At 43.0% G+C, this 25,075-nt stretch overlaps 1 protein-coding gene across 3 annotated transcripts; it reads left to right on the top strand.

Moving 5' to 3' along the window:
* Positions 1–3,634: 3,634 nt before the first annotated feature.
* On the top strand, positions 3,635–23,590 carry HMGCS1 (3-hydroxy-3-methylglutaryl-CoA synthase 1). 3 transcript variants are annotated; one of them, XM_032851418.1, is made up of 11 exons: positions 3,635–3,747; positions 9,592–9,652; positions 14,440–14,897; positions 15,210–15,335; positions 15,872–16,036; positions 17,362–17,527; positions 18,328–18,498; positions 19,175–19,281; positions 20,717–20,842; positions 21,071–21,234; positions 21,817–23,590. In XM_032851418.1, exons 3-11 carry the CDS (start codon positions 14,450–14,452, stop codon positions 21,904–21,906), a joined length of 1,563 nt encoding a protein of 520 aa, XP_032707309.1. In that variant the 5' UTR covers positions 3,635–3,747; positions 9,592–9,652; positions 14,440–14,449; the 3' UTR covers positions 21,907–23,590. The 3 variants fall into 3 exon arrangements, 2 of the variants coding, with proteins under 2 accessions (XP_032707309.1, XP_032707311.1); XR_004381950.1 differs by lacking the exon at positions 3,635–3,747 and having other exon boundaries at positions 21,817–22,209; positions 22,241–23,590; XM_032851420.1 differs by lacking the exon at positions 9,592–9,652 and having other exon boundaries at positions 3,641–3,747.
* The last annotated feature ends 1,485 nt before the right edge of the window (positions 23,591–25,075 follow it).

Below are 25,075 nucleotides of genomic sequence, written 5' to 3'. Positions count from 1 at the left end.
CTTCCCATGTTGGTTAACCTATAGGGTGAGTCATGTAGACTTCAAGGGTTGTGGTCCCTTTTGTACTATAAATAGTAAAGTGGCATTCTGATTTTATGCATTCTAAACTCGGTGAGTGTAGCGCACCCCTCAGAGATGGACTTGTTCTTAGCAAGCTGATGAAAGAAGTCTGCGGAGCTGGTGAGCAGGCACCAAACTGTTGTGTGGTGAGAGTCCTCAGGGTAGTAAATGCTGTTCTCTGAGGCCTCGGGAGAAGTTACTTAACCTTCCTTTACTCAACATCTACCACCCACTCCAGTCTACTTTCTTTGAACACAACTGTGTTGTTGTATATAGAATAGTAGAAGGAACATGAGTTTTGACATCACAAGACCTGGATTTGAATTCATCTTTTCTACTTTGTAATTGAGTAACTTGAAACAAGTTCCCTAACTTCTCTTTACCTCAGTTCCCCTAGTAGCAAAACTGGAGGGATAGTGTATAAAAGACACATACTATCATCTCTAAAAACAGTAGATACTCAGGAAACTCTTATTATAAATGTTGACAAGTAAGAAGTAGATTAACCTCAGGAGCACACTCTGGGAAGAACATTCCATTGAACTCACTCCTCCTGCAAGTGGTAAGGGAAAACATTATATGCTGTTCTAATAGCACTCCTTTCAGCTCGTACCCCACCCTCACCTACTCTTTACCTAGTGAGATAAAGGCCAGAAACCCAGCCTTTTGCTATTTTTACTTTTCTCTTCTCCATTCTTTACACTATGAACTCTTTTTTTTAAAGATTTTATTTATTGATTTGACAGAGAGAGATCACAAGTAGACAGAGAGGCAGGCAGAGAGAAAGAGAGAGAGAGGGAAGCAGGCACCCTGCTGAGCAGAGAGCCCGATTCGGGACTCGATCCCAGGACCCTGAGATCATGACCTGAGCCGAAGGCAGCGGCTTAACCCACTGAGCCACACAGGCACCCCTACACTATTTTGAGGAAAGAGTCTTTCAATGATCTTCTCACTGTCCAGCACAAATGGGAGCCACAGATGGAAGCCCATATAAAATTTTACATTTCGGGGCACCTGGGTGGCTCAGTCGGTTAAGCATCTGCCTTTGGCTCAGGTTATGATCTTGGGGTCCTGGGATGGAGCCCCACATAGGGCTCCCTGCTCAGTGAGGAGTCTGCTTCTCCCTCTCCCTCTGCTCCTCCCCCCAACTTGTGTTCAATCTCTCTCTCTCTGAAATGAATAAACTTAAAAAAATTTACATTTCTTAACAGACACTAAAACTAAAAAGAAACAGATGAAATTAATTTTAGTATTATATTTTATTTAACCCCATATAATCAAAATATTATCATTATAACATATATCAATATAAAGATCATGAAGGTGATATTTCCTGTTTTTGTACTAAGTCTTTAAAATGTGGTGTGTATTTTACACTTCTGTCTTATCTCCCTTTGCACTAGCCGCCTTTCGAATACTCAGGAGCCACATGTAGCTAATGCTTGTCATTGGACAGCAGGAGTCTAGCACATTTCCTGCCACAGAGTAAGTAAAAAGCAAATGTTCAATGGATGAATTTATAATACTAAATGCTATTATTACGTCTTCCTGCCTCTTAATAAACTTGTTCCTTTCAAAGTAGGACAGAACAATAAACTGTATTTTGCCTTTGATGTATAGCATCTATACTGCATGACCAACATGACTTAGCATTAAATTTAGAAACTATAATAAAACATAGATCTTACTATGCACATTCTAGTAGGACATGGACTTCACTGTGCTTGTGTGAAATTGTGGCTCAAAAAACTTGCAAGCCCTTTGAAAATAAGTATGTGTATATTTTGTTTTCATTTGCATGGGCCATAGCTAGTATTTTTGCAGCCTTGTATTATCTGCTATCAGATTCCACAGAATCTCAGAGGCTTGTTTTTAAAAATTCAGTTGAGATGCTCTACGTCTAATTATTAACCCATTTCATTGTTCATTGCTTAGCTTCCCAGAACCATGCTCACTTTGCTCAACTGAGATTAATTTGATCAAAAAGACAGTCTGTGCCTTGTGGGACTTTCCTGTTATGCAAGGTGACCACCCTCATAGCTATCTGGCTAGTCATTTCCCACTATGAACTTCTGCAGCTGGAACTATTGGCTATCCCTTTCTAAGGACAAAGCTGTATCTTCTTTCTTGTGTTTGTCCTTACTGCCTTTCAGTATATTCTAATAAGTCAAGACTGTTTAATTCCCCCCACACAATTGCTGACGATCACAACCAGGCAATTTTTCTCTCTCTTTATCATCCAGTTACTTTATGAGAGCATGAAATGGGCAGTAGTACTGCAGAGTGATAACCACTGAGGGGTCCGTTCCCATAGCTAACTTACACCACCACTCCACAATGGTTCCATTGCCAATGTATTTTGCCACTACATTGCTGAGAATGTCTCTTACTAGGTTAGTATCTATAGTGGATAATAAATTTTCTATAATGGTAGTTGTGTGATGCACAGAGTCATCAATGGACTCTTATCAACAGCATTCCTGGGTCTCAATGAAACAGAGGGAGAGAGATACAAACAACTCTGAATCTCTCATGGTCCCCATCAAAGCTAAGTTTTATGATTTCTCAGTCTGAGGAGGAGATGAGGTAGAGTCTAATTTAAAGCCATAATTGTCCTCCTTTGGATTCTCACAGTGTTCCAGTGATGTCCTCCAGCTTGCTCCTAATTTCTGGGGGAGCTAGGCAGTTTATATTCTATGGGTTTGCTGTACCGACGATCATGGGGCCCCTTCCTTCTTTCAACAATCTTTTATTTGTCACCTACCACATACCTAGCTCAGAAGATACAGTGGGGCAGGATGGAGCCCCTTCCCTCAGAGTGCATGAGCTAGTAAAACTCCTAGAACCAGGATCAATTTCCCTGCTCCCGCAAGGCCCCTTACAGTCCTCACTGGTGTCTCTAACCCCAAACTATCTTGTTTCCAGTTTACTTAGGAAAAATTGTCCCAATAGCAGTATCTTTAAAAATCAAGGTAGTTTCGAATGGAGGTATTAGGTATTTACAAATCGGTGTTTAGAATATTTACACAATTTACAAACTGAGTGACATCCTGCACTGTAATGCTGGCGCCTTTGGCCGCTCTGGAAAATAGAAACCATTGAGACTGAATTCAAATAAAGTAATGTAGATATCTCACAGGTGAAGCCCTGTTGCTAAGCAACCTGACAGACTCGCGAGTGCGGACCAACTTGCCTCCCACAGTTGACCATCTCTCCCCAGTGGTGGGACGCGGAGACCTCATTGGCTCCCGTCTCCTCTCACTAAACTCCAATTGGTGGGAGAAACTCTCACTCCGTTCCCGTTGGCTCTCGCCGTCTCTCGCCGCTCCGTAATTGGCAGGCCGGCTCTCGGGCCACCGCACGTCACTCTCTCACCCCACTTCCTCGGCCCTCCAACTTTGTCCCCGCCCCTTCCCCCGCCCTTCCAGCCACGAGGGTAAACCCTAGCAAGAGCCCGCCTCCAGTTTTCTTCGGATTGGTAGAAGCCGGACTAGGGGGCGGGCGCTGCCGGGTAACTCTGCGGGCCGCGATTGGCTGCTGGAACCACTGTCCAGCCTCCCACCGACTCCCGGCTGTGCCGGAGTCGGGTGGGTCGGCCGCTATAAAGCTGGTGACGGCGGGGAGGCGCCGCGTATTGCCCCTCCGTGGCCCCGTCTCTTTCTACGGCCACCGCCTGGTCACGTTTGGGTGAGTGCCCGGGCAGGGGGAGAGCTGGGCTGCTGCGGCGCCGGGCGGGGTGAATACCTGGCGGAGGCGGTGTCCTTGACTAGGCCCAAAGGAGCTCCAGCTCGGTCCGGGCGGGGGGAAGGCACGGACCCGGCCGGGGAGGATGGGGGCGCCGCGAGTAGGGCCGTGCCGGGCCTCCCCTGCCAGGGGCTTGGGGCCGACTACGGCGGGTTTGACGAGGGGCTGGGGAGTCGCGGAGGGGAGAAGGCGAAAGGGCGTTGAGGGCCAGGGTTCTAAAGACACAACCGGGCGCTGGAGGTGCCGGGGACGTGGCTGTGATCCCCTTGAGGCGACCGGGGCTGGGGAGGCGCTTCAGGAGGGGACGTGGAAGGAGCTAGGCTGCCAAGGCGTTCCTAGTGCTTTTGGGTTAAGGGTGGGCGCCGAAGGATGGCGAAGATCACACCTAATTAGATGGAGGCTTGTAGGTTGGCAGGGGGTGTGTCCTCTTGCCGCCACATCTAGAGAGTGGCCGCGGTGGGGGAAAGGGAAGTGGGCGAGCATAACTTTTCTTCCCCAGCTCAGGTGCAAGAAAGCATCAGACCAGTGATTTAAGCTGGCCGAATACTTGGCTGTTGACTGCTTCAGTCTGCTTGCTTCGCATCTCACAGATTCCTGCCTCCCACCTTCCCGCCTCCATATTTTTTATGCCCATATTAAAGAAAAAATGGGTTTTCTTGGTGTTCTGAAGCCCCTTACCCCTCCTTCCTGCTGAGAGCTTCAGGGTCAGCCTGACCTGATAAGACGTAGTGGACAGGCCCCCACAGGGCCTTCACACACAGTGGGTTTTGGGTTAAGCCATGTATAGGGTGTCTTTGAAAAACGTGTGTTCTTCTTTGACCAGGGGTAGAGAAAACGATTACTCTGACCTATGCTGGAGGAGGGATTTGGACAACAGGTTGTCTCTGATTGTTGTTTGCCCCTTGGCCTTGGCCTTAGGCCATCACAGGCTTCTTTCACTGCCCACCTCTGCCACAGCTCCTTCTAGCTGCTGATGTTCTTGTCAGCCTGCTGCGGTGGGATGATGTACTCTGGCTTCTGCTGAGTAACATTTGCTCTATCACACTGATGAATTGGAACAACAATGGCAGGATAAATGACAAAAGTAAGACAAATGGAAGTGTTTGTATAGTTAACAGGTTTTTTTTCCTTTGGAGATGGAGTTTGGACATCCATTGTACAGATTCTGTTAGAGGGCAGATTGAAAGTCCTTAACATGGATCTGTTCAAATAGTTCTTTGTATCTTGAGACCTCTAAGCAGTTTGTGTTCTTTCTTGGAGCAAAACTTTCTTTTTAAAATTTCAGTTATTTTTGTAAGGGTAAGGAGGCCAGGGATAACGTATTTTATGGGAAAGAAGAAAGACTTTATTTTCTTGGTGTTTAACCTTTGTAGGTCTCTTTATCCTAAATCTGTAGGTTTGCCCTTTATTCAGTTCTAGTTTAATCAGTAACCCCAGTTCTTAGGAAGGTGTTTCCAATGGGGAGAAATTACGGGATATTTTGTTTGGGACCATAGAAGGCCACGTCATCTGCTGGTTATTTCGGAGCCTTGCCTTTGATTTTGTTTTCTTCTTACATATTCCTCCAGAGTGCTTTTACATCTTGTTTCTCTTAACTGTTAGATGGACCTTAAGATTTTTTTTTTTTTTTTTTTTTAAGATTTCATTAATTTCAGAGAGAGGGAGAAAGTATGAGCAGGGTGAAGGACAGAAGGAGAAGCAGGCTCTCTGCTGAGCAGGGAGCCCGATGTGGGGCTTGATCCAGGGACTGTGGGATCATGACCCGAGCCAAAGGCAGACGCACAACCTACTGAGCCACCCAGGCATCTCAGACTTTTAAATTTTTTGATTGAGATTTTAGATAGCTTTTCTGGAAGGAAGTGCAAAACCTTGATATTGATGTAACGTGTATTTCCTCAGTGACCTAGAATTATTTAAAACTGTAAAGCAGTGGAACGGAATGAGGGAAGATACAGTTGAGGCTCTAGTTTGAGAAATTTGATGGGCTATGCATCAGAATCTGTAGTTTCATATGGAAAAGAATAGTCTTACAATTTTATGTTGGGTACTAACAAACCAAATATCGTAGAAGAGTGATTTTTTTTTTTTAAGATTTATTTTTTAAGATTTATTTCAGAGAGAGTGGAAGGAGGGGCAGAAGGAGAGGGTGGGAGAATCCCAAGCGGACTCCCAGCCAACCACTGAGCCCTCTGCAGGGCTTGATCTCACAACCCTGAGATCATGGCCTGAGCTGAAACCAAGAGTTGGACGCTTAACCAACTGAGACACCCAGGCGCCCTGAGTGATATTTTTATGTCTCTCAGGATGGTGGTACAGATTCAAAAGGTTGAAAACATGTCACCGGATCTAATGGGAGGATAGTAGGACTCAACTCTTTTTTTTTTTTTTTTAAAAGATTTTTATTTATTTATTTGACAGACAGAGATTACAAGTAGGCAGAGAGGCAGGCAGAGGGAGAGAGAGGAGAAAGCAGGCTCCCTGCTGAGCAGAGAGCCCGATGTGGGGCTTGATCCCAGGACTCTGGGATCATGACCTGAGCCGAAGGCAGAGGCTTTAACCCACTGAGCCACCCAGGCGCCCCACTACTCAACTCTTAATAATCTAATCATTCTGAGGCTTTCGATACGCTCACTTGCTGTCAATTGAGTGTGGTTAGAGCAGTAGAAGAAGAGCTAATTTTTCAGTCTTCATCTTTGCCAGTTTTGTGATTAGGGATGTGTGCATATGGGAATGATGATAAGAACAACCAAATGTTGTCTTTATTCCATTTGGATCCCTTACATTTTTCAGTCAAAAGCCAATTTTCTTAAACACTTTCTGGGCACTCTTTGGTGCAGCGCTCATTTAAAAAGTGGTAGCAAAAAGAACTTAATAACGAGGGCTGCTGACAGGTACTCAAATCTAAAAGGTTTGTCTTCTGGGATAACTCCAAATTCGGCCCCTCAGAAAATGGCAGTTGAATGACCACTTCTTCAAGATTTCAAAGGGATTTCAAAAGAATCAAAATACAGCCCTTCTCCCAGCAAGAGTCTAGGAATCAAGTGTGGCTAGGAATACTGCCCCTAACTAGCTTTCCATTTTTCTAAATTGCACTGTTTTTACTTATTTATTTATGTTAAGATTTTATTTATTTATTTATTTGTCAGAGAGAGAGAGAGAGAGAGAGAGAGCGAGCGCGCGCACAAGTAGGGGGAGCGGCAGGCAGAGGGAGAGGGAGAAGCAAGCTCCCTGTGGGACTCAATCCCAGAACCCTAGGATCATGACCTGAGCTTAAGGCAGACGCTGAACCGATTGAGCCATTCAGGCGTCCCGACTAGTTTCCCGTTGACAGTAGACTATGAGGACTTCGTGTGGATGACATAGATCTGCTGTAGAAGTGCGGGGCCCTCATTGGAAACTTGAGGAAACCTTGGAAGAGGTAGCTTAGAATAGGGCCTTGAAACAGGAGTAGAATTTGTAAGCAGACCAGGAGCTCTGGGGAGAGGCAGGCATGTGCGTTTTTTTCTGGAGAGAACTAGAGCCAAGGACGATACAGGCATGGGCAAAGCCTTACCAGCAGTTTTGCTTGCTTGTTCCTAGGGAAGAAAGGTTTCCAGCCCTTTCTCATGAAGAAGGATGTCCTGATTTCTCTCCTGGTGTAGTGAAAAAGATGGGCAGGCAGCTGCTTCCGGTGGTCCATGTACCTGCATGGCTGCTGGGAGCATTTCTCTGATGACTTGTTTGAATCAAGGCTGAGGAAGGATCCAGAAGAAGGAATTCAGAACTCTGAGCAAACCCCAGGAGGAAGCATCATTGCATGAACCTGGAGGCCCTAGCAGGCTCCGCAGTCTTCAGTTTTTATCTTTGCCAAGCTCAGGGCCCCTGTGCTGCAGCTCCAAGCGCTCGGACATGTGTTGTGCTAACCTGCCCAGCCGCTTGCGGTTCCCTAACTGCTTCCTGACCCGGGTGGCCGGCCTCCATCCGACGCTCTGAAAAGACCTTCTGTTAGAAATAAGCTGATGACCGGCTGGAGACTTTGGCAGAGCAGTTTCAGTCAGGATAGAGAGCCCTCCTGGCAGCTGCAGAACAGGAGGGAAAGCCCGGTCCCTTTCTAATGGACTGTTCCCGAGAGTGGCGCTTACCGCCTCCGTTTCCATTCCTGGTCTCCAGGCCTTTCTCCTGAGAGCTTCAGTAACACAGCAGTCCTCTGTGAACCTTGGTTTTTCTTCTGTTTCTTTCTTCTTTGCTCTAATGCCCTCCTCTCCCTTTCTCCTCCTCTTGCTTCTCCTCTCTTCCCCATCCTGTCTTTACCCTCCTCTTCCCTCTGCCCAGCTCTCCCCACCTAAAGCTCTCTCCAGTTGAAATAATCAAAATTGAAAGAGGGAATATTGGCAGTTCAGGAGAAATTTTATTGATGAAAGTAGCATCAAATGCATATACGTACATGGTTTCAAGAAGAGATATTACTAAGTTATTTAAGTTATTTAGTCTCAGCATGGAGGGGGAATCATGTAGTCTCCGGTTAATCCGGCAAAGGCAGATGCTAAATTTACCAATAATTAAGTAGAGAGCAAAGGTAATTATGTTTTCATTAAACATAGAAACTGCTGTCTCAAGGAACAATCCTCCAGAACAGATGGACACAAAAAAATGCTCCAGTGTCCCCTTCCCTTTTTATTTCCACATAATTTAAATGATGCTAAAGCTTAATGCTCTTTTATCGTGAAATCATGTGCTTATCTTTTTAATACAGTCACTGTAGGGAAAAATCACTTGGAAAAGGTTGGGGAGGGTGGAGGTGGACGCGTTGAAAAGTAGGAGCAGAAGATGAAGTAAACGAAGGTAATTAGATCTTGTTACAGAGATTAATATTTTGTTTAAAAAATAAGGGGCACCTGGGTGGCTCAGTGGGTTAAAGCCTCTGCCTTCGGCTCAGGTCATGATCCCAAGGTCCTGGGATCGAGCCCCACATCGGGCTCTCTGCTCAGCAGGGAGCCTGCTTCCTCCTCTCTCTCTGCCTGCCTCTCTGCCTACTTGTGATCTCTGTCTGTCAAATAAATAAATAAAATATTTAAAAAAAAATACTAAGGACCAGGATAATGATGTATTGGTACTTTATATTACGAAGTGTTATTCACATATTTTGTCTTCTCAACCATCCAGGAGGGTAGGTATTAACTGTTTGATAGATGAGAAAACAAGCTCAGAGAGGCACACATTGCTAAAGCCACAAGCTCCTAAGGGTAGAGCAAGCTCTTTTTGTTTTGTTTTGTTTTAAGATTTTATTTATTTGAGAGAGCACGAGTAGGGGGGAGGGAGCAGAGGGAGAAGCAGCGGGGGCTGAGGACCCCAGGATCAATGCCCGAGCCAAAGGCAGACGCTTCACCAACTGAACCCCTCAGGCGCCCCCAGAGCAAACTCTGGAATGTGGGAGTCTCATTACTCCGGAACTTGCTCGTCTGGTCCAACTTATTTATATTCCTTTCGTTCAATTCATAATAATTCAAATTTAGTAAAGACAACTAACAGCTCTCCTGGCGTCGCATTCAGTTTCAAGCCAGAATCCGTGACAGGAGCTTCGTCTGGCAGTTCGTTACCAGGACTGAACCTACCGCTCTAACTCATGAAATAAGGGGGGGAGGTTTTATAAGCTTTAAGTATCATTTTTCTAAGCAGAGTCAAATTCTGTTCTATGCAGTGTAATTGGACAAGAAATTGTTTACTTTAACTTACTTTGAATTGGAGTCATTATTTGAATTTGTGTGGTGATTGATGACTTTAAAAGAAGTTCTTATTTGAAATTCCTAGTGCCTGAAGGAGGAAACACAGTGACAGACCTGGAGACTGCAGTTCTTTATTCCTCACACAGGTACGGCATCCTGTCATGCTGCTAAGGAACGCCTTCCTCTCTCATGGAAGGGGGAAATTTAATTTTTATCCCAGGGCCAATGGCCACTTATGTGCCCCGCACATTCTTAAAAACCTATTAACAGAGTTTTATATCTTTAAATATTAGTTAATGCCATAGTGCTTTGGGAGACTGGCCAGTTTTGTGATTATTAGACTGATGTTTGAAATCTAGAAACTAACTTTTTGACATTTTTAAAGATAAAATTTAAAAAGAAAATTTACACATTTTATTATAAATATAGAGTCCCCATTATCCTGCCTGAATTTTTTTTTTTAAATTGTGGATTCAATCCTCTTAAAAATAGTGAAATACCTTTTTATCAGCAAAAAGTTGAAAATACATGCAGGTAATTTTTTAAACTGTCAGGTTTTTAAACTATATTTGATTTAGAAATTTTTTGCTATTTAGTGAATGACTAGAATGCCCCATTGTGTATGGAATTCACACTGCAGTGTGAACATCTCAGATCTTCAGCTGGGCTTTTTCTTTTTTTAAGTGTATCTGGCCTACTTCAGAGAGCATTTGAGAGGACAGGGTAAGAGCATACACTTAATAGGATAGTTAAAAGTAAAAATTACAAATCAGAAACTATATCAAACTTTTTGTTGTTTGAAATGCCATGGAAACAATTACTTCCCTGTATTAATTTTCCGTTCTTTTCCAACTTAATCTTACTCCACCTTAATTTCAACCAAAAGCCAACTATTTCAAATTGCACAGCTTTTTATCAGGAATATAATGAGGACATCTTGGCTGTCAAAACTCCTCAGAGAATGAGCAATATTGACTGAATTAGAAAATGTAAAATTTTTTTCCACACCAAGCTCAGAGTCATGATTCACTTTCAACCTGTTGAGTGTGGGTTAAACTACGTTTGAAATGAAATGAATATGAAATGAAATAAGGCACTCACTTAACCTCTCAGAAGTTTAAGCATAAAAGTTATGCCTTGTTTCTTAGGTACAATAATATAAGAACTGATCAGAGCTAGTCAGATTACGGTAAATATGGATTAATTCTGGAATCAAAGCCTTTGCATTGTGGCCTTTAATAAACTGTTGAGAAGATTGTATGTACATTTTATTTCCAGAAGCATTTCAGGCTGCTGGGTGAGGGACAGAAGACCACACTGTCCTCAGTGTATTTAGAGCAGTTTGAAGATTGGGAAGAATCCCAAGTGGTAACCTTGTGGGAAAGGCTGGGAAAGTAGGTAATACTACTGCCTCTGGTTTGGTGACTTAGAGGGTAGCATATGGGAGGGGTTCCTCTTATAAGGATAAAGACTGGTCTTTTGTTTTTAACACGAGTTGTAGAGCTCTTTCCTTTTTTCTTTTTTCTTTTATTTTGTTTTATTTTATTTTATTTTATTTATTTATTTGACAGAGAGAGAGAGATCACAAGTAGACAGAAAGGAAGGCAGAGAGAGAGAGGGGAAAGCAGGCTCCCTGCTGAGCAGAGCCTAATTCGGGGCTCGATCCCAGGACCCTGAGATCATGACCTGAGCCGAAGGCAGAGGCTCAACCCACTGAGCCACACTGAGCAGAGCCCAATTCGGGGCTCGATCCCAGGACCCTGAGATCATGACCTGAGCCGAAGGCAGAGGCTCAACCCACTGAGCCACCCAGGTGCCCCCTGTAGAGCTCTTTTTTGTGGATTTTGCAGAGAACTTAATCTTATTTTACTCTCAACTTAGAATCTGCCTGGTAACATTTAGGAGCATACTAGAGCCATGATGACCCGTCTCTGGTCTAGTTCTCCCGACCTACTGCTTGCCTGCTCTACTCACTGGGCCTCACATTTCACTTCAGGAAATTAGCCCAGCTTTTCCTACGTCTTTGTACCCTGCCTTTTTCAATGTTGTCCACCCTGTTGAAAATCTCCTACCACTGTTTGCTTCTGCAGAGCTTTACTGACTACTCCTTACTCATTCTGAAGATTCAGGGCAGCTCCAGTAACCAAGAAGCCTCTCTTCCCACTCCTTCCCTTGCCTCCAGGCTGGTTAGGTAGTTCTCATAGCATAATGTGATGTCTCTGTTGTTTTCCTTGTTTATTATTAGGTGTTTCTATCACCTAATAACACATGGAGATGGTGAATATTTGAAAGGGGAAAGCTTATCTTCTATGAAACTTATCCCACAATGAATCTTGGAACACTGAAAAAATTGGAAAAAATAAAAATAAAGAGGAAAAAAAAACTTATCCCAAATGTTTAGCATGTAACATGTTGTCATTGTTTGAATAAATGGAAAAACATATAAATAAGATTCTTATGTTTAGAAGGAAGATTCAGTGGTATCCCTTGGGACCTTTAACTTAGATTTTGTGATTATATTTCTAGATGCTTATTTTTTAGGTTTTAATATACTTACAACTTTTTTTTTTTTAAGATTTTATTTATTTATTTGACAGACAGAGATCACAAGTAGGCAGAGAGGCAGGCAGAGAGAGAGGGGAAGCAGGTTCCCCGCCAAGCAGAGAGCCCGATGCGGGGCTCGATCCCAGGCACCCCAATATACTTACAACTTTAAAAAAAAACATTTATTTGTCAGAGAGAGGGAGAGAGCACAAGCAGAGGGAGGCAGGGGGAGAAACAGGCTCCCTGCTGAGCAAGGAGCCTGATGTGGTACTCCATCCCAGGACCCTGGGATCAGGACCTGAGCTGGAAGGCAGATGCCTAACTGAGTCACTCAGGCATCCCAGTACACTTACACCTGATGACCTGTGGGCTAAGCATAGATGACATGATTTAAGGATACCTCTCTGCTTTTGATGTTCTCTCAAGATTTCAGTAATTAACTCACCAAGGCAGTAGTCTGTAACTATATATAGGATAATACTATACCAGAGTTTGCAGAGTGTCAGGACAAATGACATAAATATAGGATTGGACTTTTCATTTTTAGGAGTCAAAGTAGTAGTTGGTAAATGCTAAAGAACATTGGTGAACCAGTAGGACCCAGGTAACTCTCATGAGCCAAGACCTTTAGGTGAATGAAGACCTGAAATTCTGCCACATAAGGAGCCCCTTCCAGTTAATGTGATGCCTAAAAAGGAAATTGAGTTGTTGAAGTTTGAATGGGGAAAAAATTCTTTCTCTAAAATGAATAGGCTGTGTTATTCTTCACACCCTGACAACTGTATATTTCAGCTGGGTTCTGAGTAGATTGCTCATGAAGTACTCAAGGGAGAGAGAAGATGGGAAGACGAGGCTGGCTTGTTTTTGTCAGTGGAGGCAGCAGGAAGGGCTGGGGTGGGGGGTGGGGGTAGTGAGGGACAGGGTTGGAGGGGCAGGTCCGAGCTCGATCGAGCTCAGCAGCAGAGGTGCTGGTACTGGTAGCTCCAGCAGCTTCAGTAGGAGTGTGAGCTCGTGGGATCTAAATAACCACATTCCCCCTTGACTCCTCTGGTCCCTCCAAGTTTCTAAGCATTTCTCTATATTAAATTCTCCGCTGTTGGAAGTATCTAGAATGACTTCTCTTTTTCTGATGAATACAGTCTCTAAAGAAATTGAGATGGCTCTGATAGGTTATGTGACTTGCCCATATGCACATAGCAGTGTTCTTGAGTGGGTAGCACATTTATTTTACTGTTAGTAAATAAATCTAGACACTACTGAAAGTATTGACAGTGTAGAAGCAGTCCTTTTTTTAGTGCCCTTTTAAAAAAAGAAACAGGTGGTTTTAAGAGATATTTTCTAGATGCCACACAAATAATATGTGGATTACCAGTTTTAAAATTTGAATCAGAGTTTGGTTTTTTCCCCGATTTAGAAGCTAAGTGATACCTTGTGGTTCGATGGTCATTTATTGTCTATAGACTAGCTGTAGAAAGTAAAGAATATTGGCATATGACCCTGTGATGAGTCCTGGAACTTATTTTTGCTTAAAATTTCCATCATTTGGGTTGTGGGTGGGGGACGGGGTCTTCTTTATAATAACAGGGGACTTGTGGAGATTTACTTGGGAGACTTTTATAGTGTGGCTTTTTTACTTGCTGAGATTGTGTAGATCATTAAAGAATGACATATATTTATGATGACTGACTGACTGACTGATTTAAACTTTCTTGGATGGCAAGAAATAGATCAGGTACCTGAAGTCTGATTTGTGGACCATATTACTAAATTGTCATTGTATTTTATCTTACAGTTTTTTACAATAGAATCTTATTTGAGTTTTCTTTACCTGAAATAATCCCGTCTTAAATCTAAAGAGACCTAGGTGGGTTTTTTTGTTTGTTTGTTTGTTTTAAAGATTTTAAAGTACTCTCTCCCCTGAGTGTGGGACTTGAACTCAAAACCCTGAGGTCAAGGGTCACATGTTCCACCAGCCAGGCACTCCTGAAGAGGTTTAGTTTTAAGTAAAGTGCAAATCTTTTTAAAAGACAATAATTTTAAGTGGTAGTATTCCATTCATACTGTAATTGCTACTTTCACATATTAAAATTGCCCCTAATACAGTCAGTGGTATTGCAATAGCATATGATGACAGATGGTAGCTACCATGAGCATAACATAATGCAAATAAAATATGCCATATACCTGAGACTAATGTAACATTGTGTATTAACTACACTTCGATTAAGAAAAATGACAAAATAAAATTGCCCTAAATAAAATATGCTAAATTTCAGAAACTAAATTAACATTTCAGGTGGTAGTTGAACTTCTAGTGTTGATTTCTTAAGTTTGACAATCTGGAATTAGTAACCTAAAACAGTGTTTTCTTCTTTATTTCTTTCTAAAGCTCTTTCACCATGCCTGGGTCCCTTCCTTTGAATGCAGAAGCCTGCTGGCCAAAAGATGTGGGAATTGTTGCCCTTGAGATCTATTTTCCTTCTCAATATGTTGATCAAGCTGAGTTGGAAAAATACGATGGTGTAGATGCTGGAAAGTATACTATTGGCTTGGGCCAGGCCAAGATGGGCTTCTGCACAGACAGAGAAGATATCAACTCTCTTTGCCTGACTGTGGTTCAGAATCTTATGGAGAGACATAGCCTTTCGTACGATTGCATTGGGCGTTTAGAAGTTGGAACAGAGACAATCATCGACAAATCAAAGTCTGTGAAGACAAATTTGATGCAGCTCTTTGAGGAGTCTGGGAACACAGATATTGAAGGAATAGATACAATGAATGCATGCTATGGAGGCACAGCTGCTGTCTTCAATGCTGTTAATTGGATTGAGTCCAGCTCTTGGGATGGTATGTTACATGTTACTCTGAAGAGACGCTCCTTGAGGATATGTAGGCCCAAATGACCTTTTGGTGAATGCCTCACGCAGACCTACCAGTTACGCTTGTTTGAATACAGTCAGAAATATAGCTCTTTCAACTTACTGATTTATAAACTGGTTATCTTTATCACATAGGACAAAATTATAAACATTTAGATTTTTTTTTTTTTGCTTTGCCAAAGAAGGGAAAGCATATTCTAGGAAAATAGAAGACTTCAGTGTATACATATGATACTTACAGTGGTGATCACCTTCTTGTGTTAACAAAAATCTTTTTCAGGACGGTATGCCCTGGTAGTTGCGGGAGATATTGCTGTGTATGCCACAGGAAATGCTAGACCTACAGGTGGAGTGGGAGCTGTTGCTCTGCTAATTGGGCCAAATGCTCCTTTAATTTTTGACCGAGGTGAGTGAGTGGGAGAACATTTCTTCTTTTATTAGCAGTGTATGCTGTGGAGGTTGAAAATATAAATAGAAGCTAGTACTTACTAAGGGTTCGTTAAATGCAGGTACTGCCTGCTCAGTGCTTTATATGTGTTAGCATAGTTGGTCTTTATAGCAATTTCATGAGGTACATAATGTCATTCTCATTTTACAGAGCAGTAAAATGGGTTTGAGTAATAAAGAGTAACTTGCCCATAGTCACTCATTAGTGACGAGTTTACTTTGTTTTCAGTTCAGTAGAGCCCTTGTGATCTCTCAGTTGGAGATAGGAGACTTACATAAAATGTTGTATATCAAAGGAATCTTAGGCCTGTCTGTGGATACTGTTATGTTTCATTTCAATTACATGTCAGTTTCACCTTGTGATTTCCATGCTGCAAGTGGCAAGAGTTGACTAGATAGTTTAGGAAGGTCCCCAGATAATGCATTCTGCTGACTACCATACAGTCATCAAGGAGCAGAAGAAATACATGTCATCTTCCTTTTTTGTTCTAATAGGACTTCGTGGGACACATATGCAACACGCCTATGATTTTTACAAACCTGATATGCTTTCGGAATATCCTGTAGTGGATGGGAAACTCTCCATACAGTGCTACCTCAGTGCACTAGACCGCTGCTATTCCGTCTACCGCAAAAAGATCCGTGCCCAGTGGCAGAAGGGTGGGTTTCATCCATGTGCCTTGGTTTGGGTATCTGTTGAGGGCAGTGTGGTGGGCTGTCTTCAGTGAGATGCTGCTTTGTGGGCATCTTCATTAGTGTCCTCGAACTATTTCTTCCTCACCCACCAGATTGCGTTTCCCCACAGATTTGGGGCATGTGTAATTTAGGGATACAAGGAAGCTTTGGAAATGAAGTCTATTTATGTAAAAACGCTTATTTAAACCTACCCTGGTAAAAAAAAAAATCAAAACTAGGGTAAAAGTAAGAAACTTGAATTTTTTTCATCTTTTGAGAGAGGAACTTTTACAAGGCTTTAGTTTGCAGCTGTGATCCAGAGCTGACCCTATGAAAATAAATTACTGAAGTGACCCCCTTTCTGTTTGCAGTTTGCAACAGGCTGTTTGCAGTTGACCTGTGAATTCATACTTTTCCAGTGTGCCCATTAATCTCTGTCTTTAATCCTGGAAAATTTTTTGAGATACTCAAAAGAATAGCATTTTAATTAGTGCTGTTAAAACACACAGTATCATATAAATTAGAATTTTTTTTTGTTGTTGTTAAAGATTTTATTTATTTATTTGACAGAGAGATTGCAAGTAAGCAGAGAGGCAGGCAAAGGGTTGGGGGTGGGTAGCAGGCTCCCTGCTGAGCAGAGATCCTGATGCGGGGCTTGATCCCAGGTCCCTGAGTCCATCACCTGAGCCGAAGGCAGAGGCTTAACCCACTGAGCCACCCAGGCACCCCAGTTAGGCTTTTTCCATAGACGAACTTTGCTTTATAGAGATTGTAGGAGAGGGTTAAAGTATTGAATAATGTAATAAGATTCATAGTGGCCCTGGAGAAGCATTGTTGCCGTGTGTAAAGTGTCATACTGTTTGTCAGTATTGAACAGGACAGTGATTTTTCTAACGTCATTAGGCCCCACAGTGAGAAGTACACTCTACCTTGTCTGTATGTGCTAAACTCACCCCCAAAATCATGAAATTACTTATAATGCCGCAAGTTATATAGTTCGCTGTTTTCTATCCTTTTCTATTTCATTTTAAAAAATACCCTAAAGTTAAAAAAAAAACATATCTGGCCCCAACCCACTAAATTAATTACAGACTCTTAAGACTGAAGTTTGAAAGCAGTGATGTGGGGGGGGATGTTGTTCTATCCCTGGATGTCTTTTTGATATGCATTTTAAGTCCTAGAGATATTTCATTATACAGTAAATTTTTGGTTGCTATTTAAAGTCAGAAGAGTGTCCTAGCCTCGTTCTAAAATCAGACTGCAAAAGTGTTTTAAATGAATTTCATAATTTCTTTGGGTTTCTTTTTCAGAGGGAAATGATAAAGATTTTACCTTAAATGATTTTGGTTTCATGATCTTCCACTCACCCTACTGTAAGCTGGTTCAGAAATCTCTAGCTCGGATGTTGCTGAATGACTTCCTTAATGACCAGAACAGAGATAAAAATAGCATCTATAGTGGCCTGGAAGCCTTTGGGTAAGAGAAGTTTAGGGATTTTTTTTTTCTTCTGTGTGTGAGTATTTTCTGTCTCTGTTAAACCATTCTTTTTTATAAATGTGAACATTTTAAAGTTAAAAGGATTTTAAAAGCCATCTAGTCTAAGCCCTTTATGTCATCAGTGAAGAAACTGAGTCCCAGAGAGGATCCCCATGAATTCTTTAGTCATCTCTACTCATATTTTCTGATTCCCTCCTGTTAGATCTATTCCTGTTGTCACCATGATAGCAGAGCCTCGGGAGTCCCTGTGTTTACTAGGACAGCCTCTGAAATCTCTCCCTGCCTCTGTAGCCCCTGTGCCCATCCTGTAGCCACCAAGCTCAAGTCCTCTTTCCTGCTCCTTCCACATTTCCCCACGTGTAAGGCTCCCTAACGCACTAGGCCTGTTAAACTCATTTTGTCCCTTCTACATTTAGTAAAATTCTTCTCAACTTTTTAAGACTTGGCTCCTGCAACATCCCGACTTTTTTGTAACTAAATAGACATGATGACGGACTTGAAGTAGTAGTGTATGTTCTGTTGGATGATGACAGAGCTTTCGTGAGTTTATTGACCCATGAGAATTAAGTTGTCTTAACCTGATGATAAAAAGCTTTGACAAAAAGGACCATATGTGTGCAACTGTTACATCTTCCATGGCAATTAGCATGTTGCTGCTTGGCTTTTAATAAATAGGGAAATCAGATTATACGCACAGATTAGAATATTAGTGACATTAAGTAATATAATAAAAATGGTCTTTGAACATTGTAAGATGGTCTTTTTTCTAAATCTTTCAGGGATGTTAAATTAGAAGATACCTACTTTGATAGAGATGTGGAAAAAGCATTTATGAAAGCTAGTTCCGAACTCTTTAATCAGAAAACAAAGGCATCTTTGCTCGTGTCAAATCAGAATGGAAATATGTACACCTCATCCGTGTATGGTTCCCTTGCTTCTGTCCTGGCGCAGTAAGTACCTAGTTCTGCTGCCTAACTCCTCTCATTTGGGGCTGCTAGATTTTGAACACCAAGCCTGGTGGCCTGCATGTGGTGGCAGGTCACAGGGTGACATTTTCTTTCCAGGTTCTCTAGCCTACCGTCCGTTGGCTTAAAGGATGAGGGGGACGAGGCTATAGTTACTCCTGAGCTCTAACATTCATACCGGCCCTCCTGGCTGCCCTCTGCGGTCGTCTCATTCTTGACCTGGACTTGAGCTTCAGTCCCTAGTTGACAAAGTCACTTATTCTGTGGTGCAATAACTCTCATAAGCCCCATCATGCCCAAAGAGACAGAAGCTTTGTTTTCAGTCTGCATATTGCAAAGCTTTAGGTCAGCTTCCTCAGGCTATGGGATGAATTTCTACTCCCAGCTTCTGTCTTCCCACACATTATAGTTTTGGATCAGTGAGACTTTTTATTGTTTTTTACTTTTATTTATTTATTTGTAAAATTTAATTATTTATCAGAGAGAGAGTGGGCTCCAGCTGGGGGAGGGGCAGGCTCCCCACTGAACAGTGAGCCCCAGACGGGGCTCAATCCCAGGACCCTGAGATCATGACCTGAGCTGAAGGCAGCCACTTTACCGACTAAGCGACCCAGGCGCCCCTCGGTGAGACTTTTCAATAGCTTTTCTTCCCCCTACACAGGTACTCGCCTCAGCAGCTGGCGGGAAAGAGGATTGGCGTGTTCTCTTATGGTTCTGGTTTGGCCGCCACCCTGTACTCCCTTAAAGTGACGCAAGATGCCACACCAGGTAAACGCCCACGCTGCCCGCGTGGCATGTCGGGAGCCTGCTGTGCTAGGGGCTGAGGCTGATGCAGCGAGCTTCTCGGGGGGCACTGGAACCTGTCCCGCAGAGTGTTCCTTTTGTGTCTTCTTCACTTTCACCCCAGCCAGATTTTTACTCTCTGAGAATCTGCCGTGACCGAGTAAATGGCAGGGTTATGTCTGCCTCAGGATCTCTTCTTTCCTTTTTTCCAAGTCAGAAAAGAAATGTAGAGTGAGCTTAAAAAATCTTTGTATGGCATTGTGTTCGACTTCCTCATCAAGTCACTTTAATTTTTATCTTTTCTCTCATTCGTAAAGCACTGATAAGCAGGGAAGCGATGCAGGCAGGGAAAGGGGCCGCGTCCGTCCGGTGCAGGCGGCTGCTGGGCCTCGTCACGTGGCTGAGGAGCACCAGAGCTTTCCCTGTGGGTCTGGTTTTGTGCAACATACCTCATTTTTATGCATTTATGGTCCTGGCTGATACTCCTGAGCAGGAAGGAGCAGAAACATGGAAAAAAACTGATGGAAGACTTGGTATTACTCAAATACTGGGTCATGGATTGACCACGGACAAGTTATTTATAGTTTTAAAACCCATGTTTCCTCATTTGCTACTGGCTGGTACTGAGCAAATGTCTAGTCAGAGATCATAGGAAGCTGTTCAAACAGATACCATGTTTTCTCTTAGCTAAACGGTATCCAGTAGTTCTAGAAGAAATGGAGACTTGTTTTCCTTTCGGTAGCATCTTGTTCATGTTTCAGGGCGTGCTGCTTTTGTCTTTTTGTCTTCCCCCCCCACCCCAAGATTTTGTTTATCGGAGGCATCTGGGTGCCTCAGTTGTTAAGCATCTGCCTTTAGCTCAGGTCATGATCCTAGAGTCCTGGAATCAAGCCCCACATCGGGCTCCCGGCTCAGCAGGAAGCCTGCTTCTCCCACTCCCCCTGCCTTGTGTTCTCTCTCTGTGTCAAATAAATAAAATCTTAAAAAAAAAAAAAAAGATTTTATTTATCCATTTGACAGAGAGATAGACACAGCGAGAGAGGGAACACAGGCAGGGCAAGTGGGAGAGGGAGAAGCAGGCTTCCTGCCGAACAGGGAGCCTGATGCAGGGCTCGATCCCAGGACCCTGGGATCTTGACCTGAGCTGAAGGCAGATGCTTAATGACTGAGCCACCCAGGCACCCCTGTCTTTTTTTCTTTTAGAGAGAGCGTGAGGGGGTGTGGGAAGGGACAGAGAGAGGAGGGAGAATCTGAAGCAGGATCCACACCCAGCACAGAGCCTGATGCAGGACTCAGTCTCACTACCCCTGAGATCATGACCTGAACCTAAGTTAGGGTCAGGTCATGATCTCATGACACTTAAGTGGGCCACCCAGGTGCCCCTACTGTCATCTTTTAATATTGGGATTTACTGTTTCAGGGTCTGCTCTTGATAAAATAACAGCAAGTTTGTGTGATCTTAAATCAAGACTTGACTCAAGAACTTGCGTGGCACCAGATGTCTTTGCTGAAAATATGAAGCTCAGAGAGGACACTCATCACTTGGGTAAAAATATTAAATTGTGTTTGAACATCTAGGTACACACCCAGAAGCCTACCAGGGGGCACTAATAACTTAAAACACGTTACGTAAAGATAAGGGTGTCCAGGCTTTATTCAGTACTAATCCCATATCAGTGAGAATTGTGGGGAAATGGGCAACTTACTATCTCTGGTTTTACTGGCGAACTTGTAAATCATAACTAATGTTTCATGTCCTTTGCCTTTCCTTTAGTGAACTATATTCCCCAGAGTTCCGTAGATTCCCTCTTCGAAGGAACATGGTACCTCGTCAGAGTGGACGAGAAGTACAGGAGGACCTACGCCCGGCGCCCGGCCCCCAGTGAGGACACCCTGGGCGAGGGGGTAGGACTTGTCCACTCGAGCACAGCCACGGAGGTGGGTAAAGCTCGTAGTGTTTGTTCTCGGCCTCGGACAGGGTGAGAAGTTTCCATCCCCAGGTCTCAGGGCTCAGGGGACCTGCGACTGAGCCACGTAAAGGAATGTGGATAAAGCAGAGTCCCTCAGAGCAAGGGCTCCGGCACTGGATTCCCACTGTGCCATTTGCTAATTGTATACAGTGCTTGGTGCTTAAATTACTAGCATTTTTAAAACGTGGGGTTTATCTGCTCGGCACAGAGTGGATCAGTGCATCGTCTTGCTTCTTGCTCTTACACCAATTAGGCGGCTAGTCAGCCACCAGAGTCAGAGGGGGGAAAGCCAGAGTTTCAGTTGGAATGCCGTGTGTACTGTGCATGGTGGCTCGCGGTGGCCGCCTTCTCTCCCGTGTTGTGTGTTTGTGTAACTTCACTATAAAGAACAGCTAATTAGTTCCTTCCATGGAAAGCTCTAGAGAATGTACATTGAACATAAACCTCTCCACAATTGTCCTCAGTTTTTTTTTTTTTTTACTAGAACTCAGCACCATGACTCTTGAAAACAGAAACAAAAGAAAAACGCCTTTTTTCCCTTTGATTTTAGCATATTCCAAGTCCTGCCAAGAAAGTGCCGAGACTCCCTGCAGCAGCCGCAGAGGCCGAAGCAGCGGTCATTAGTAACGGGGAGCACTGAGACGCTGCTCTGAGCTCGAAGACGGCGGGGGCGGGGCGGGGCGGGGGGTGGATGGGAACAGTTCTGGGAACGTGGGATGTCTGGGGACAATTTTAAAGGATTACATGTTGCGTAACTTTTTATGTGACTGACATGGAGCCTGGAGAACTGTCGTGTTCTTGGGAGAGTCTCTTTGCTCAATCCGCTGCCATGCTTCCGCTTGTGGTCTAGCCAGTGCTTGGTGTCCGGGAACGGTTAAGGGCTCTGGAAACATACCTCTCTGGCCATTTGTGTGCATGAAGCTTAATTTTTCAGTGTGGTGTGGTGAATCGTGTGCTTCAGGCGGGGAAAGCAGAGGTACTGGTCTCCAATTTTAATTTTTTTAAACATAAGAATTTTGTACTTTGAACAAATAAGCTTACTGAAAGTACCTGCGGTTTTTGAAAAGAACTTTCTAGTTTCGGGAATGTAGTCTTCAGATGTGTTATGCACAAACCCTGCTTAAAAATGGCAAGATGCACATGCTCTTTTTCTGTAATTTAGAAACCCTGAAGAGGGAGAAGGGATGGGATGGTAACACTGGGTCTGGAAACTGAAATGCCGCTACAAATCCAGGCCAGCGGTGACGAGTTCTTGCAATGACCTCTGTGAACAGAGAGACGCTGGCATCGAGCAGACGTCTGCTCAGACCACGAGGCACGTTGGGAAGCTCCGGATGTCGCTCTGGTCTGCTTCGGAATCCCTGGTCCAAGGTGGAGATGTCAGTGGAGCCGTGTATGAGGAAGTTGTTGCAATCCTTCTTTGCACCTTATTTTGAAGAATAAATAAGGCATTTTTCTGGCTGCCTTTTGAAAATTTTAAAACAAAATGGAAGGATGGGGCGCAGGGCATTGTTAGGTTACCTCTGATGCTTTAGTGTTACGCATTCGACTTACAGACTGACAGCTGAAATTCATGGTGTAAGTATTCTCTTTCCTTGAGTATCTTTTCAGTGAACATTAAAAAGTACAACCCAAGTTTTGTATGACCAGCCAAAAAAAGTATCCCACTTCAAGGTCTGGAAGTAGGATTTATAAAGCATTTTTTCAGACTTTCACCTTAAAAAAACAACAACAACAACAAAAAACTATCACATGGGATGAATAAGCAGACTGGTTAGACAGTTTTGTAGATCTTCTTGGTGCTGAACTATGACATGAGCCTTATAGATTGTAAAATAGAGATAGTTGGAACTAATGTACAGAACTAAATTTTTTAAACTTTATTTGCTGTTAAATTCTGTGAAGTTTCAGTTATCTAAAATAAACTTAACACGAATACGAACTGTAATGTTTCAGATTGCAAGTAATACGTAATGTAGTGTTTGTAAAATACTCTTGTCTAATATTAACTAGTGGTATTTTGATTTGTACAGTCATGATTTGTTAAAATGACTTCATTTTAACATCCACTGATGTAGATTAATAATGTTAGTTCACATTTAAAGATTAATGGGGAAATGGTGCATGTAATACTTTCACAAGTATCGGGAGTTTGGTATGTTTTGAAAAGAGTAATTTAACTTTTGGGTGTCAGGAAATGGGTTTTTCTCAAAGTCCATTGCCGGCAATGGGCAAGCCTAGTAATATTGGCACAGAGCGTTAACTGTACACCTTATTAACAGTGAGGTGAATAACTTTGAATAAAGTTTTAGAGAAATATTTCAGATATTTGTGTATTCTTTTTCCCTCCTGAACTAACAGTTTAGGCGAGAAATCAGCTAATAGGCTATTTTGTAAATACGGGTGTTTGTTTCATTTCTGTTCATTCATTCACCCATTTATCTTTTTTTTTGTGTAAGATTTTATTTCTTTGACAGAGAGCACAAGCAGGGGAAGTGGGAGAGGGAGAAGCATGCTCTACGCTGAGCAGGTGGGCTCTGTCCCAGGACCCTGGGATCAGGACCTGAGCTGAAGGCAGTCGCTTAACTGACTGAGCCACCCAGGCGCCTGTATTCACTCATCATTCAGCAAATATTTGAAAACCTGATATAAGCAAGGCACTCTGGATTAAAAGAGTTTTAAGACATAACGGTTTTGCCTTCAAGGAGCTATTCATCTAGTATAGAAGAATTTATACTGAGAATGTATTATTCTTACACTTCAGACACAGACATTAGCTCCCAAATCAGGTAGTAAACATGTATAAACTTTGCCATAGGGGCACCTGGGTGGCTTAGTGGGTTGAGCCTCTGCCTTCGGCTCGGGTCATGATCTCGGGGTCCTGGGATCGAGTGCCACATCGGGCTCTCTGCTTGGCGGGGAGCCTGCTTCCTCCTCTCTCTGCCTGCCTCTCTGCCTATTTGTGGTCTCTCTCTGTCAAATAAATAAATAAAATCTTTTAAAAAAAGAAAAAATAAAATAAACTTTGCCATAAATATTTATGAAGAGAATTACTATGTTTTCCTAAAAGCAGCCTAAGATTAAGAGTTACCAATTAAAGATTAAAAGCAAATCTAGGAGTCCATATAGAATGGCCTATTATCAGCAAGAGCCTCCAACCTAAGAGCCACATGTTTTAAGATTGATTTATTTGAAAGAGTGAGTGAGCATGAGCAGGGGAGAGAGAGAGGGAGACTCTCAAGCAGAACCCAACTGAGCGTGGAGCCTGACCGGGGCTCGATCCCATGACCGCATGAGATGTGGACCTGAGTCAAAATCAAGAGTTGGACACTCACCCAGCCGAGCCACCTGGGTGCCCCTAAGAGCCCCATGTTGCTGGTGCTCCCAGGGGTTTTTGCAGTGGTGGTAACACTGGACTAATCACCTCTCAGAGCCCTATCCACTCTCAGGATTGTATGAATTAGGAATTAACCCTTATTATCTTCTAGCCCTGTTCGCTCGTATCATCATGTCATGTATAGATTCAATACTTAGTGATAATTTATTTTCTGTCCCTCTGGGTCATTTAGAAAATGGGCTAGTGTTCTTTCTGTAAGGTCATTTTTGCAAATTCTTCCATTCTAATTAATGCTTGTTGGAATTTATGCTCTATTTGGGTACTTAATTTTTTTTGAACATTTTGGCTTTTGTTTTTATGAATACTAATGAATAAGTTTAAGATTCACAGGAGATAAAACTCAAACAGATGCAAACAGCTACTTTTGATACTCCTGTGACTCAATTGAAACACTTCATGTCATGTCTCCTTG

The sequence above is a fragment of the Lontra canadensis genome, unplaced genomic scaffold (genome assembly GCF_010015895.1).
Source record: "Lontra canadensis isolate GAN:19392208 unplaced genomic scaffold, GSC_riverotter_1.0 scaffold5, whole genome shotgun sequence".
In the NCBI taxonomy this organism is placed as follows: Eukaryota; Metazoa; Chordata; class Mammalia; order Carnivora; family Mustelidae; genus Lontra; species Lontra canadensis.
Note: the sequence above shows the minus strand (reverse complement) of the source record. Positions and strands in the feature narration are given on the sequence as shown.

Excerpts from the sequence above, each read along its gene's own strand:
- HMGCS1 (XM_032851418.1), top strand. The coding sequence starts at position 14,450 with ATGCCTGGGTCCCTTCCTTTGAATGCAGAAGCCTGCTGGCCAAAAGAT. Across the intron at positions 19,282-20,716 it reads GACGCAAGATGCCACACCAG|GGTCTGCTCTTGATAAAATA; the intron begins GTAAACGCCCAC and ends TTACTGTTTCAG. Across the intron at positions 20,843-21,070 it reads AGAGGACACTCATCACTTGG|TGAACTATATTCCCCAGAGT; the intron begins GTAAAAATATTA and ends CCTTTCCTTTAG.